Below are 15,143 nucleotides of genomic sequence, written 5' to 3'. Positions count from 1 at the left end.
CACAATTGAGAACCCAGACGTAAATTCAGTCATCAATTAGTGGCTGATATTTGACAAAGGCCCAAAGTCTGTTAAATGGGAAAACATCTCTTTAACAAATGGTACTGGCATAATTGGATACCCATCTGAAAAAAAAAAAAAAAATGAAACAAGAGACATACCTTACACCACGTAAAAAACTAACTTAAAATGGATCAAAGACCTGAACATAAAATCTAAAATGGTAAAGATCGTTGAGGAAAAATTAGAATACTAGGAGCCCCAATACATGGCATAAATAGTATACAAACCATAACAATGCACAAACACCATATACACACACAATATTATACTAAAGAAAAATAAAATCATTATTCCACACAAAAACTTGTACATGGCTATGTTGTTCATAATAGATAAAAGGTAGAAACAACCCAAATATGTATAAATGTCTCATTGAATTAAAAAAAAGTGACAGTATGATGTAGTGATTCATGGCACAGCATGGATGAGCCTTGAAAATATCATGGTAAATTAAAGAAGCTAGTCACAAAAGACTGTATACCATATTACTACTTTTATTTTGAATATATAGAATAGGCAAACCTATAGGGAGAGAAGGTCCCCTGTAGTGCAAACAGTTTTCATTGTGCTCATGAGAAACCTTTACATAGATCAAGAGGCAGTAGTTGGGCAGAGCAAGGGGATAATGATTGGCTTAAAATCAAGAAAGGTGTGCGTCAGGGGTGTACCCTTTCACCATACCTATTCAATCTCTATGCTGAGCAAATAATCCGAGAAGCTGGAGTATATGAAGAATAACAGGGCATCAGGATTGGAGGAAGACTTATTAACAACCTGTGTCATGCAGATGGCACAACCTTGCTTGCTGAAAGTGAAGAGGACTTGAAGTGCTTACTAATGGAGATCAAAGTCCACAGCCTTCAGTATGGATTGCACATCGACATAAAGGAAACAAAAGTCCTCACAACTGGACCAATAAGCAACATCATGATAAACGGAGTTAAGAGTGAAGTTGTCAAGTATTTCCTTTTACTTGGATCCACAATCAACACACATGGAAGCAGCAGTCAAGAAATCAAAGGATGCATTGCGTTGGGTAAATCTGCTGCAAAGGACCTCTTTAAAGTGTTGAAAAGCAAAGATGTCACCTTGAAAGGTAAGGTGCACCTGACCCAAGCCATGGTATTTTCAATCACATCATACGCATATGAAATCTGGACAGTGAATAAGAAGACCGAAGAAGAATTGAAGTCTTTGAATTGTGGTATTGGAGAAGAATATTGAACATACCATGGACTGTCAAAAGGACGAACAAATCTGTCTTGGAAAAAGTAAAACGAGAATGCTCCTTAGAAGCAAGGATGGTGAGACTGCATCTTACCTACCTTGGACATGTTGTCAGGAGAGATCAGTCCCTGGAGAAGAACATCATGCTTGGCCACTAATAGGGTCAGCGGAAAAGAGGAAGGCCCTCCAGGAGGTGGATTGACATAGTGGCTGCAACAATGAGCTCAAGCATAGCAATGATGGTAAGGATGGCGCAGGACTGGGCAGTGCTTTGTTCTGTTGTACATAGGGTCGCTGTGAGTTGGAACAGAGTCGACAGCACCCAACAACAACAACTAAGCTAAAGGTTCTTGTTTCTAACCCATGCCTTGTCTCTGCAGAATAAAGACTTGGAAATCTGCTTCTATAAAGATTACAGCCAAGAAAACCTGACTCTGCACAGTTCTACTTTGAAATGCTCGTGATTGTCAGGAGTCAGAATCCACACAATAGGGACAGAAAGTGGTTAGTTTGAGCTGGGTGTGGGGATGGAACGATTGGTAGTTGAAGTGTACATGTTTCTTTTTAAGATGATAAAATGACTCTAAAATGGAACTGATAATATTTGTAGAGTCCTTGGGTGGTACAAATCTCTAATGTACTTGCTATCCAGAAGGTTAACAATTTGTGTTCACCCTAGACGTATGTTGGAAGAAAGGCCTTGTGATCTACTTCCAAAATATCAGCCACTGGGAGCCCTGTGGAGTCCTCTGACATACATGGGGTTGTGCTGAGTTGGAACGAGTGTTAGAGTACTGGTTTTGTCATGTCTGCAGACATCTGTGAATATACTTAAAAAAACTGAATTGTACTTTATACACGGAATGTATAAATTACATCTCAATAACGCTGCTAAAAATCAGTTGCACGTGTTTGTGTAGTTTTATTTCTAGTCCTCTGTGCTGTACTTTTGACCAGTGTACCCCGTCCTTCACAGATACCACACTATTTGAGTACTGTGGCTATTTAGGGAGCAACAATCGAGGATGGCACTGGACCAGGCAGTGTTTTGTTCTGTTGCACATAGGGTTGCTATGAGTGAGAACTGACACAATGGCACCTAACAGCAACAACATGTATATATATGTATGTGTGTTTGCTGTAAATGGCAACTCCATGTACAAATGAATGAAACAATGCTCAGTCCTGCGCCATCTTGGTGATCATTGGTATGCTCGAGTTCATTGTTACAGCCACTGTGTATTTTTGTATCGGAGAGCATTCTGCTGCGATCCACAGGATTTTCCATGGCTGTTTTTCAGAAGCAGACTGTCAGGCCTTTCTTCCTCGTCTGTCTGAGTCTGGAAGCTCCACCCAAACCTGTCCACCGTGGGTGACCCTGCTGGTATTTGAAATAGTGGTGGTGTAGGTTCCAGCGTCACAGCAACATGCCAGCCACGACAGTAAAGCAGACAGATGAGTTGTGCATATGCATACATACACATCCACAAAAATATACACCTACAAACACGTGTACACACAATAAGAATGTATGAAGAATATGAAAATAGTTCTTGGTATAAGACAGAGTTTTATTCTTCATTGCATATCTCTTCTTTGTTTTGAGTTCCCTCCCAATGTATGAGTATTACTTTTGTTTTTTCTAACTAAAAAGCAAATTAAAAAAAAATTAATGTCTTTTATACATAAAAGACATTCAAATCACTTTACTTCTATCATTATTCTCCTTTACATCTTTCTACTCAAAGTCACTCAATTTTGAGAGCCAAGCAAAGGCTGACAACTTTTGAAATTTTTACTGTCGTGAATAAATACAGATTACTTACTGGGCTATAAGCTAAAATTAATCTCAGTTTTGTCCTGAGTGCATTCATAATTTGAGATGTCTGCGACACATCGGAAGATGTACTGGGAATTCACTGAGCCTCAGGCTCACGTGCAGGGCTCTCAGTTACTGTTGTGCGCTGGATGTGCTGACGTCTAGGTCAATATAAGAGGAGTGCCCTTTGAGAGAATGCTAGTTAAGCTACCCTTTCCTGACGTTCTCGTTTATCTCTTCCTGTTCCCATTGATGATCTATTTTTGCTTTATCTTTCCCATCCCATGATCACCTCCATGAGCGTAGCCCGTAGCCAGACAGTTGTCCTTGTTGTCATCAGTCGCTGTCAAGTGGATTCCGACTCATGGCAACCCCACGTGTGCAGAATAGAGCTGAGCTGCTCCACAGGGATTTCAGGGTGTGACCTTTTGGGAGAAGATCCCCAGGCCTGCTTCCAAGACACCTCTGGGTGGGTTTGAATAGCCAAATTTGGGCTAATAGCTGATCACTGAGTTGTTTTCACAACCCATGGACTCCTATAGCCAATCTCCACCTAGTACTTTGGGGTATGAAATACTTAATAAACATTTGCCTAATGATTAAAAAGTAAACACATAAAACAGTATTCTTGGTAGTAATGATCGTTGTTGTTAGTTGCTGTTGAGTTGGCTCCAACTCATGGTGACCCCATGCAGAACGGAGTAAAACGTAGCCTTGTCCGGCGTTATATCACAGTCACTGGTGTGTTTGAGGTCATTGTTATAGCCACTGTGTATTTTGAGTGCCTTCCAATCTAGGGGGTTCATCTATATCAAACTATATTCTGTTATCATCCTTCAGATTTTCACTGGCCGGTTTTCATTAGCAGGTAACCAGGACTTCTTTCCTACCCTGTCCTAGTCTGGAAGTGTTGTTGAAATCTGTCTGTGATGCTGCCGGTATTTGAAGTACTTGCTGGCGTAGCTTCAAGAGTCACAACAACACTCAAACCACCAAAGAAGACAAACTGACAGATGGGTGGTGGAATAATGATTCCTGTTAAAAACCCATTGTCATCGAGTTGATCCTGACTTATAGCAACCCTATAGACAGAGTAGAACTGCCACCATAGGGTTTCCAAGGAGTGGCTGGTAGATTTGAGCTGCCGACCTTTTGGTTAGCAGCCATAGCTTGCCGCGAAGCTCTTGAATTGTATTGTTTTCTTTCCCTGACTCTATGTCAGACTCCACTGGAGCTCAAACCTAATAACCACTGGCTGTTTTCATTGTTGCAGGATTTTTAGACATCCTCGGGAATTTAGACAGTGACTGGTCATTTTCTTTAGATAAAACGTTTTCTTTTGATGTAATAACTCCAACAGAAACATTCTTTCAATTTTTCTAATAATGCAACATGTTTATTTGTGTATTATTTAAGTATTACTTATCAGTAAACCAGATTCCAGCTTAAATGATTCAGCACATTGATGAAATATTTAGAACCCTTCTGCTTGGAGATATGCACTTCTGTAGTCATCGGTGATGATCAAAAGCAAACTAAATTGCTTAATTTTCTAACGGAAAAAATTGGTGCTTTCATGACTATTAAGGAACTCTATCAATCTTAATTACTTACTCTACACTAATCAAGTCAGTTGCTAATACCTTAAATTGGAGAAAAAGAATGCATTTGGGAGACGACGTTTACTTTGTCCCAAACTGAACATCAAGACTGCACCCAAATTATATAATATCCATCAACATTGTTTGAATATCTGACAGCTTCAAGTTTGGTGGTGATATGCCAAGAATGCTTAATGCTAATATACAGCCTAAATATTTATGAAATACATATTAAAAGTATATACAACATAATTCTCGTTAACATGGTAAAGACACATTTTACTTCAACTCCTCTCTCAAAATAAGTGAAAGAAAACTTCACCTTCAATGTAAATAAGAAATGAAGCCAACTCCAGACCACTGTACCAAGCCCCTTCCTGTCTAAGCATGAAGCCTATCCAAGAAGGAGGCACTGTCAAATAACATGTCATTATTGTCCTTTAGTAGAACAAATGTTTCTTAGAGAAAAAAGTGTCATAGATCTGAAAAGGTACCCCATAATTAAGGTGCCACTGGATATATATAAAACCTGAATCCTGTCTCTTGATAAAGCCTGTCTATCATGACTATATTGTTTGGTGTACAGATAGATGTTAGACAGATATATGGATGGCTAGATAGATGGACAGATGGACAGACAAACTGAAGGAAGGATGGATGGATGGGTGATGGATGGGTGAAGGGTAGATAGTGGATGGACGGATGGACGGATGGATGGATGGACGGGTGGGCAGATGGACGGATGGATGGATGGATGGATGGGTGGATAGGTAGGTAGGTAAGAGTAACAGATGGCTGCTCTTGAGTTGACTCCAACTCAGTGAGAGTTATGTACAACAGAACTTTCTGGTCCTGAGTCATCCTCATGATCACTAGCATTTGCAAGTCCATCCTTGCAGCTGTTGTGACAATCCATCTCACCAAGGGCCTCCCTCACTCTTGCTGGCCCTCTGCTTCACCAAACACAATGCTGTCCTTCAGCCATTGATCCCTCCTGACAATGTGTCTAAAGCAAGCTAGTTGGTCAGTGTTCTGTTGTGATCCATCTGCTTTTCATTGGCTGATTTTCAGAAGTATCTTACCAGGCCTTTCTTCCTAGTCTGTCTTAGTCTGGAAACTCTGCTGAAACCTATCAACCATGGGTGACCCTGCTGGTATTTGGAATACCAGTGCTGTGGCTTTCAGCATCACAGCAACATGCAAGCCACGTACAGTACAACACATTGAACACATGGGTGCTGGATTTTGCATGTCAAAACCTGACTATAAACTTCCCTCCAACTCATTCCAGTAGACAGATGCTTAGAGCTGACTCAGGACACAGCCCTACTGAAGGGAATAAAAGTGACAAAAGCACTTGGATTTTTTTCCTTTTATTTCTGAACCCTCACTCCCATTATTTTTGTATGAAGTACAATCCTAACTCTATGGAGCTACCTGTTGCCAAGCAAGTTAAACTAATTTGGGAGGCAGTTGTCTCAAGATTACAAGTTTACTCACGGAACAACTATGAGTTAAGGCATTTTGCTGTAATCTATACCAACTCTTTGAATTCTTGAATTGGAAGAGATACATACTCCTCAGGGCAAAGGATAACTGATTTGACGAGACAGTTTAAAGTAAGGTGTTTCAAAGCTACAGAGCACATCTCAGCATTTCATCCTTTGTGCATTGCCAAATATCTCTTCAGGGATAAGTACATATAAAGAAGGAGCCACCAGAAAACTGTTGCTTAAAAACTGGAAAGGAAGCATGTGGGAGCAGGATGGGAAGAAGGATGTAACAAAAAAAGAAAATGAAGAATAAACTTCACATAAGGCAACCAAGTTTTCCCATAATTGATTCTTCATAGTGTGCAATAAATTTTCAATGCGTTGTCTCTCCTTCAAAATGAGTTTAAAGAAAATTTCTCCAGAAAAGAAAAAAGTGATTATAAAACAGCAAAACAAAATGTAAATTATTGGAAAGCTCCTGAGAGAATTGGAAGAGGGAAAATAAGGAATGAAAGTGTTGCAAATGACCTCAAATGGGATTAAAGTCAAGGCTTCAAACCAGTTCCAACCAGTTCAGTCATGGGTGACAAAGCAAAATCAGAACAGATCCAAATTTTCACAATTTGGGTGATCCCGAATGGTAACCAGAATGGGAAACATTATAGGCCCAAACCCTGGACTGAGAGACGTGGAAAGAGCCCTTTCAAGAGACTGATGCCTGTGATTGGATTATTGACAGGACTGTGAATAGCGGCACACATACAAAGCATCATGGTCAGCAGCCATCTTTGATCAGGGCACCGTTGTTTCCACCTCTCCTCAAAATCCTACAAGCAAGAGATTTGGTTGCTATGTGATGTATATGTTGCCCTTCTTTCTCTAAGAGGGAGATTAGATTTCTAGCAGTGCTTTAACCCATAATTTTTCCCATTGTAATAATTTTTCCGGTTCATTCAAATTTCAGAAATTGAGTCTGTTCCAGTCTCTCTTCCTATGATTGAACTGGGAACAACCAGTTTGAAGCCCTGATTAAAATGGTGAAAAAACTATGAAAAACATAATGGATAGGTTTGAAGAACTCAGAATGAAATGAAAAAAAAATGATAAAGATGTGTAGATGCAGGAAGATGGTACCAATGAAAGACAAAGCAGATAAAATGTTTGCATAATTGGTATCTCTGAAGATGAGAAAAGAAGGTCAATTCAAAGAGAGCACAGAAGAGAAATTTCTTGAGATAGAGCAAGATTTGAATCTAGTAATCAATACTTGGGTCTGGTTAAAATTATACACAATAGATGTCTTATCAAGACATACAAAACAAACCAAACCCATTGCCATCATGTTGATTCCAAATCATAGCAACCCTATAGAATAGAGTCGAGCTGCCGCATAGGACTTCCAAGGACCGGCTGGTGGAATTGAACTGCTGACCTGTTGTTTAGCACTCAAGATCTTAAACAGGGAGCCACCTGGGCTCCCACTGAGACACAGACAGAAGAACTGCTGCATTTGCACATCGTGTTGATGAAGAATATAAAACATACCGTGGACTGCCAGATGAACGAAAAAATCAGTTTCAGAAAGAAATACAACCAGCACGCTCTTTAGAAGTGAGATGGAGAGACTTCGGCTCAATTACTTTTGACATGTCATCAGGAAAGTCCAGTCACTGGAAAAGAACATCCTGGTTGGTAAAGTACAGGGTCAGCCAAAAAGAGGGAGACCCTCCATGAGATGGGGTAATACAGTAGCCTTCACGTTGGACTCCAACATACCAGTGATGATGAAGGTGGCACAGGAATGGGCAGCGTTTCATTCTATCATACGTGGGGTCACCATGAGTCGGAGCCAGCTCAGCAGGAACTAACAACAAAAACAACGGAATCATGTTATTGCCACCTAATGAAGCTTTCGCTGAATGTTCAGCTAGATACATGGAAAGCGACAAGACACTTTACTCACTCAGCTCAATTAGTGATATCACAATCTCAGTAGGAACTTGGAGGCCGTGAGACACCCCCACTTCCCTTGCCCAGAGAGCATGCAGTGACTACCTCTGGACAGATGTATTTCCAGCTGCTGTTCCAGGAGTCAAAGTTTACACCCTTAGACCCATTTGTTGGTGTTCCCCATTCACCACCCCTTGTCTTGCTGTAATGAGCTTGCCCTCACTGGGGCTCATCTCGCTTCCCTCAATATCACATTTTCAACCATATAAAAACCCCATTCTGAGTGGATTCCGACTCATAGAGACCCTGTAGGACAGAGTAAAACTGCCCCATGGAGTTTCCAAGCAGTGGCTGGTGGATTTGAACCATGGACCTTTTGGCTGGCAGCTTAACCACTGTGTCATCAGGGCTTCCCCTTGTGCCCTACGATCTTGCTTCTCAGGGTTTGCATGTGAGGTTTCCTAGCATGCAATCATTCTCACCTTATCCCTGAGACAGCTCTCCTCTTCCCCTTCTTCCTTCCCATAACTCATGTTCACCCTGAGCTTGTGTGGATGTTTCTCCCTTGCCTGTGTCCAGTGTGAGCAACCTTTGCAAGCTTCCATGGATGCTCCCTGCCCTTATGTCTACCACAGCATCGCCCTGCATTGTCGTAGCAGCTGGATTATTTCCCTGTTCCTCCTTGTCTTAGTCTCTGTGTGGTGCTGTAACAAAAATACCACATGTGGGAGGCTTTAACAAACAGAAATTTGTGTTCTTACAGTTTGGGAGGCTAGAAGCCCAAATTCAGGGCACCACCTCTAGGAGAAGGCTCTCTCTGTTGGTGCTGGCGTAGGTCCTTGCCTCTTTCAGCTTCTGTACCTAGTTCCTTGGGGATCTCCATGTGACATGTGTCTTTCCTCATCTGTGCTTGCTTGTTTGTGTACCACATCTACTGTTTTTAAGAGTGATTGGTTTAAGACACACCCTACACTGGTATGACCTTATTCATGTCACAATGAAAACTCTATTATCAGACGAGATTTCATTTACACGCATCAGGGTTAGAACTCACAACACATACTTTACTTTGTCTTCGTGAGTCACCCTTTCAAATCTCCTTTTCGGGTCTTTTTGTTTTCCCCCACTTGTCAGTTTGTCATTCTCTGGGGCTTGTGTGTTGCCATGATGCTGGAAGCTGTGCCACTGGTATTTAGATACCATCAAGGTCACCCATGGCAGATAGGTTTCAGATGAGCATAGAGACTAAGACAGACTAGGGAGAAGGACCCAACAGTCTAGTTATGAAAAGAATTAGCTAGTGAAAAACTTATGAATTGCAGCTGAAACATTGACTGATATAGTGCTGGAAGAAGAGCTGCTCAGGTTGGAAGACACTTAAATAAATGGATGAAGTCAAGCTTTTGGGACCTTCATTTGCTGATATGGCATGACTCAAAATGAGAAGAAACAGCTGCAAACATCCACTAATAATCGGAACTTGGAAAGTATGAAGTTGTGAATATAGGAAAATTGGAACTCTTCAAAAATGAAATGAAACATATAAATATTGATATCCTAGGCATTAGTGAGCTGAAATGGACTGGTATTGACCATGTTGAATTGGACAATTATATAGTCTACTATGCTGGGAATGACAACTTGAAGAGGAATGGTGTTGCATTCATCATCAAAAAGAAAGTTTCAAGATCTATCCTGAAGTACAACGCTGTCAGTGATAGGATAATATCCATATGCCTACAAGGAAGACCAGTTAATATGACTGTTATTCAAATTTATACACCAACCACTAGGGCCAAAGATGAAGAAATAAAAGATTTTTATCAGCTGCTGCACTCTGAAATTGATTGAACATAGAATCAGGATGCATTGATAATTACTGGCGATTGGAATGCAAAAATTGGAAGCAAAGAAGAAGGATCAGTAGTCAGAAAATATGGCCTTGGTGATAGAACTAATGCCAGAGATGGAATGATAGAATTTTGCAAGACCAATGACTTCTTCATTGCAAATACCTTCTTTCACCAACATAAACGGCGACTATACACATGGACCTCACCAGAAGGAACACACAGAAGTCCCGTTGACTACATCTGTGGAAAGAGACGATGGAAAACTCAATATCATCCTTCAGAACCAGGTCAGGGGCCAACTATGGAACAGACCATCAATTGCTCATGTTCAAGTTCAAGCTGAAACTGAAGAAAATCAGAGCAAGTCCACAAGAGCCAAAATATGACCTTGAGTATATACTACCTGAATTTAGAGACCATCTGAAGAATAGATTTGACTCATTGAACACTAGTGACTGAAGATCAGTCTAGTTGTGGAATGACATCAAGGACATCATACATGAAGAAAGCAAGAGGTCATTGAAAAGACAGGAAAGAAAGAAAAGACCAAGACGGATGTCAGAGGAGACTCTGAAACTTGCTCTGGAGTGTCGAGCAGCTAAAGCAAAAGGAAGAATTGATGAAGTAGCAGAACTGAACAAATGATTTCAAAGGGCTTCTCCAGAAGACAAAACAAAGTATTACAATGACATGTGCAAAGAGCTGGAGATGGAAAACCAAAAGGGAAAACACGCTCAGCATTTCTCAAGCTGAAAGAACTGAAGAAAAAATTCAAGCCTCAAGTTGCAATAGTGAAGGATCCTATGGGGAAAATATTAAATGATGGAGGAAGCATCAAAAGAAGATGGAAGAAATACATAGGGTCATTATACCAAAAAGAATTAGTCGATGTTCAACGATTTCAAGAGGTAGCATATGGTCAGGGACTGATGGTACTGAAGGAAGAAGTCCACGCTGCTCTGAAGGCATTGGAGAAAAACAAGACTCCAGGAATTGATGGAATATCAATTGAGATGTTTCAACAAACAGATGCAGCACTGGAGTTGCTCACTCATCTATGCCAAGAAATATGGAAGACAGCTTCCTGGCCAACTGTTTGGAAGAGATCCATATTGATGACTATTCCCAAGAAAGGTGATCCTACCAAATGTGGAAATTATGAAACAATATTGTTAACATCACATGCAAGCTAAATCTTGCTGAAGATCCTTCAAAAGCAGCTGCAGCAGTATATCGACAGGTAACTACTGGAATTTTGGGCTGGATTCAGAAGAGGACGTGGAACCAGGGATATGATATCACTGTTGTCAGATGGATCCTGGGTGAAAGCAGAGAATACCAGAAGTATGCTTACCTGTGTTTCATTGACTATTCAAAGGCATTCGACTGTGTGAATCAGAACGAATTATGGATAACATTGCGAAGAATGGGAATTCCAGAACAATTCATTGTGCTCATAAGGAACCTGTACATAGATGAAGAGGCAGTTGTTTGGACAGAACAGAACAAGGGTATACTGAGTGGTTTAAAGTCAGTAAAGGTGTACGTCAGAGCTGTATCCTTTCGCCATACTTATTCAATCTCTATGCTAAGCAAATAATCCAAGAAGATGGACTATGTGAAGAATAACAGGGCATCACGATTGGAGGAAGAGTCTTTTACAACCTGTGATACGCAGATGAAACAACCTTGCTTGCTGAAAGTGAAGAGGACTTGAAACACTTACTAATGAAGATTAAAGACCACACCCTTTAGTATGGGTTGCGCCTCAACATAAAGAAAACAAAAATCCTCACAAGTGGACCAGTAAGCAACATCATGATAAATGGAGAAAAGATTGAAGTTGTCAAGGATTTCATTTATTTGGATCCACAATCAGTACTCATGGAAGCAGCACTCAAGAAATCAAAAACACATTGCACTGGGGAAATTTACATCAAAAGACCTCTTTAAAGTGTTGAAAAGCAAAGATGTCACCTTGAAGACTAAGTTGGGTTTGACCTAAGCCATGGTATTTTCGATCTCATCATATGCATGTGATAACCGGACAATGAATAAAGAAGACCAAAGAAGAATTGAAGCTTTTGAATTCTGGTGTTGGAAAAGAATATTGAATATACCATGGACTGCCAAAAAAATGAACAAATCTGTCTTGGAAGAAGTACAACCAGAATGAACCTTAGAAGCAAGGATGGCGAGACTGCGTCTTAGATACTTTGGACGTATTGTCAGGAGGGACCAATTTCTGAAGAAGAACATCATGCTTGGCAAAGTACAGGGTCAGTGAAAAAGAGGAAGACCCTCAATGAGGTGGATTGACACACTGGCTGCAACAGTGGGCTCAAGTATAATAACAACTGTAAGGATGGCACAGGACTGGGGAGTGTGTTTGGTTCTGTTGTGCATCTGGTCACTACGAGTTGGAACCGACTCCACCACACCTAAAACAGAACAGCAACAATGATGATTTGATCACCTCCATGATCAGATTTGATATCAAAGATAATCTAAGAATTTCTGTCACTTAGTAGATTAAGTTTTAATTGAACTGTCAGTGGTTCGCGTCTTCAGGGATGCTGTATGAGTGTAAGTAGTAGAGAAAAGTGTTTTAGAGTGCAGATGGTAATTACCAACTCTATTAGTGTGATGGTTAAAGTTGTGTTTCACCTTAGCTGGGCCATGACTCTCAGTGGTTTGGCAGTTATGATGTAGTTGGGCAGTCGTACGATGATGTGATCACCTCCATGATGAGATTTGATATCATGTGATCACATCCATGGTGGGATCTGCTGTGAGCAGCCGATCGGTTGGAAGAGAGTTTCCTTGGGAATGTGGCCTGCATCCAGTATAGGTAGATGTTCTGGCAAGTCTCAAGGTTTTCACTTGCTCTGGATCCTGCGTCTGACTCCTGTTGGTCTGATCTCTGGTTCTTGTGACTTCAGCTAGCAGCTTACCTGCTGTGTTGCCTGCTGGTCTTGGCATTCATCAGACTCTGCAGCCTGTGAGCCAGAGCTCTGCTCTCTGGCCTTTCAATCTTGAGTTTGCCAGCCCATGCAGCTATGTGAATCAGGAGAAGCCTGTATCCTGGCCATTAGACTTATAAGATTTGACCAATGAAAAACATTGTTTTATGAAGTCAGTGAACAATGAATGAAATGCTGTTTAAATGCTGTCAGAAGAAGAAGTAAGCCAAGACTAGAAGCTGGGACAGAGAGTGCTCGGTGTGAATAAGATGGTATGTCCGAGTGAGAGGTGTACCATACAGACAGAAGACTAAATTTGGGGAGTACTGGCCCAGGGGTTAACAGCTTAGCTGTTAACCAAAAGGTTGGGTGTTCAAATCCATCAGCCGCTCCTTGGAAACCATATGGGACAGTTCTACTGTGTCCTATAGGGTCTCTACAAGTTGGAATTGATGCCCGCAGGTGTGTGTGTGTATGTGTAAGTAGGCTAATTGCTATGAAGTCATTTCCAACTCATTGTGACCCCATGTGTTTCAGAGTAGAACCGCATTCCATATGGTTTTCGATAGCTGTTCTTTCAGAAGTAGATTGACAGGTCTTTCTTCCTAGGTGCCTTTGTGTGGATTTGAACCACCAATCTTCTGGTTAGCAGCTATCTCAGTTATCTAGTGCTGCTACAACAGAAATACTGCAAGTGAATGTCTCTAATAAAGAGAAATTTATGCTGTCATAATCCAGGAGGCTAGAAGTTTGAATTCAGGTCTAGGGGAGGGATTTCTCTCTCTGTTGCCATATCATAAAATAACCATTGCAAGGCCACCTAACTCTATATAACCCAGTCCCTAACTGAGGATGAAAAGAACAGCATTATTAAAATTATTCTTTATAAATATATTAGACTATGGAGGGCAAATAACATCTTGCAGAAGTTCTTAGACTGCCTTTCATGTATGAAACCTGAGCTCCAACCAGGAGGATATCTGTGGTAATCAAATAATAAATCTGGTGTTGCTCCAGAAATTTAGAGAAAGACAGTTGGCCTCCACCTTACACAGAAATGAATCCTGACATTTGGCTCAACTTCTGGTGAGGAATTAACCTTGGAAGTCATCTAGGATGTAAACTCAGGTTTTATTTGACTACAGGGTGACTGCTTCCTAGTCATCATCACCACCATCATCACCACCATCAACATCACTACCACCATCATCATTCCCACTACCATCATCATCATCAAAATCATCACCATCACCATCATTATCACCATCATCATCACCTTCATCACCATCACAGTTATCACCACCATCATTATCACTATCATCACCATCATCATCTTCATCACTATCACCATTATCACCATCATCACCATCACCATCATCATTACTGCCATCATCATGAGCTTCATCACCATCGCCATTATCACAACCATCACCATCATCATCACAATCATCATCATCACCATCTTCATCCTCACCACCACCATCACCTTCATCACCATTGCCATTATCACCACCATCACTATCACTATCATTACCATCATCATCATCATCTTCAAGATTATTACCATTATCACCACCATCACCATCACCGCCATCATCATGACCTTCATCACCATCACCATTATCACAGCCATCACCATCATCTCCACCATCACCATCAACATCCTCATCACCAACATCATTGTCATCAACACGTCCACCATCATTCGTCTGATCTTTACTGTTGAGAATGTGATTTCTTGTTAGATGTAAATGGCATGGCTGATTTCTGTTTTCAAGAGCAGTAGGTAAAATGTGTGGGAAACTTGAGACTGATTAACAGTGAACAAAAGTTAAGTGCGTGCATAATTACAATATATAAACACCCAGGAATTTATAAGGGAAAGTGCCTTAGCTCTGAAGAAAAATGAAAGATGTTAGGAGCAAACTTCTTGGAGAAGTGAGACAGTAAAATGCATTTTGGCTTCTTTTAGACATGTTGGCAGAAAAGAACAATCACTAGAAAAAATATCATGTTGGTTGAGGGTCAGCAGAAACAAAGGAAGCCCTCTATGAGATGGACTGACACAATATCCACAAAAACGAGCCCAAACAACGATGGGCTCAAACATACAGACAGTCATGAAAATGACATAGGATTGGGCATTTTGTTCTCTTTGTTATATATAAGGTCGC

At 40.8% G+C, this 15,143-nt stretch overlaps 1 protein-coding gene across 1 annotated transcript in view; it reads left to right on the top strand.

Annotated features, from left to right (window-relative positions):
- The window catches only part of LOC126069901 (testis-specific Y-encoded protein 3-like), a 32,295-nt gene extending 17,581 nt beyond the window's left edge, over nt 1–14,714 (top strand). Inside the window, exon 6 of the mRNA XM_049873546.1 lies at nt 14,526–14,714. Within this exon, the coding sequence (XP_049729503.1) occupies nt 14,526–14,714 (189 nt within the window). The remainder of the gene's footprint in view (nt 1–14,525) is intronic.
- The last annotated feature ends 429 nt before the right edge of the window (nt 14,715–15,143 follow it).

The sequence above is a fragment of the Elephas maximus genome (genome assembly GCF_024166365.1).
Source record: "Elephas maximus indicus isolate mEleMax1 chromosome Y unlocalized genomic scaffold, mEleMax1 primary haplotype SUPER_Y_unloc_1, whole genome shotgun sequence".
NCBI lineage: Eukaryota > Metazoa > Chordata > Mammalia > Proboscidea > Elephantidae > Elephas > Elephas maximus.
The sequence above is the reverse complement of the archived record's forward strand: the minus strand, read 5'-3'. Positions and strand labels throughout refer to the sequence as shown.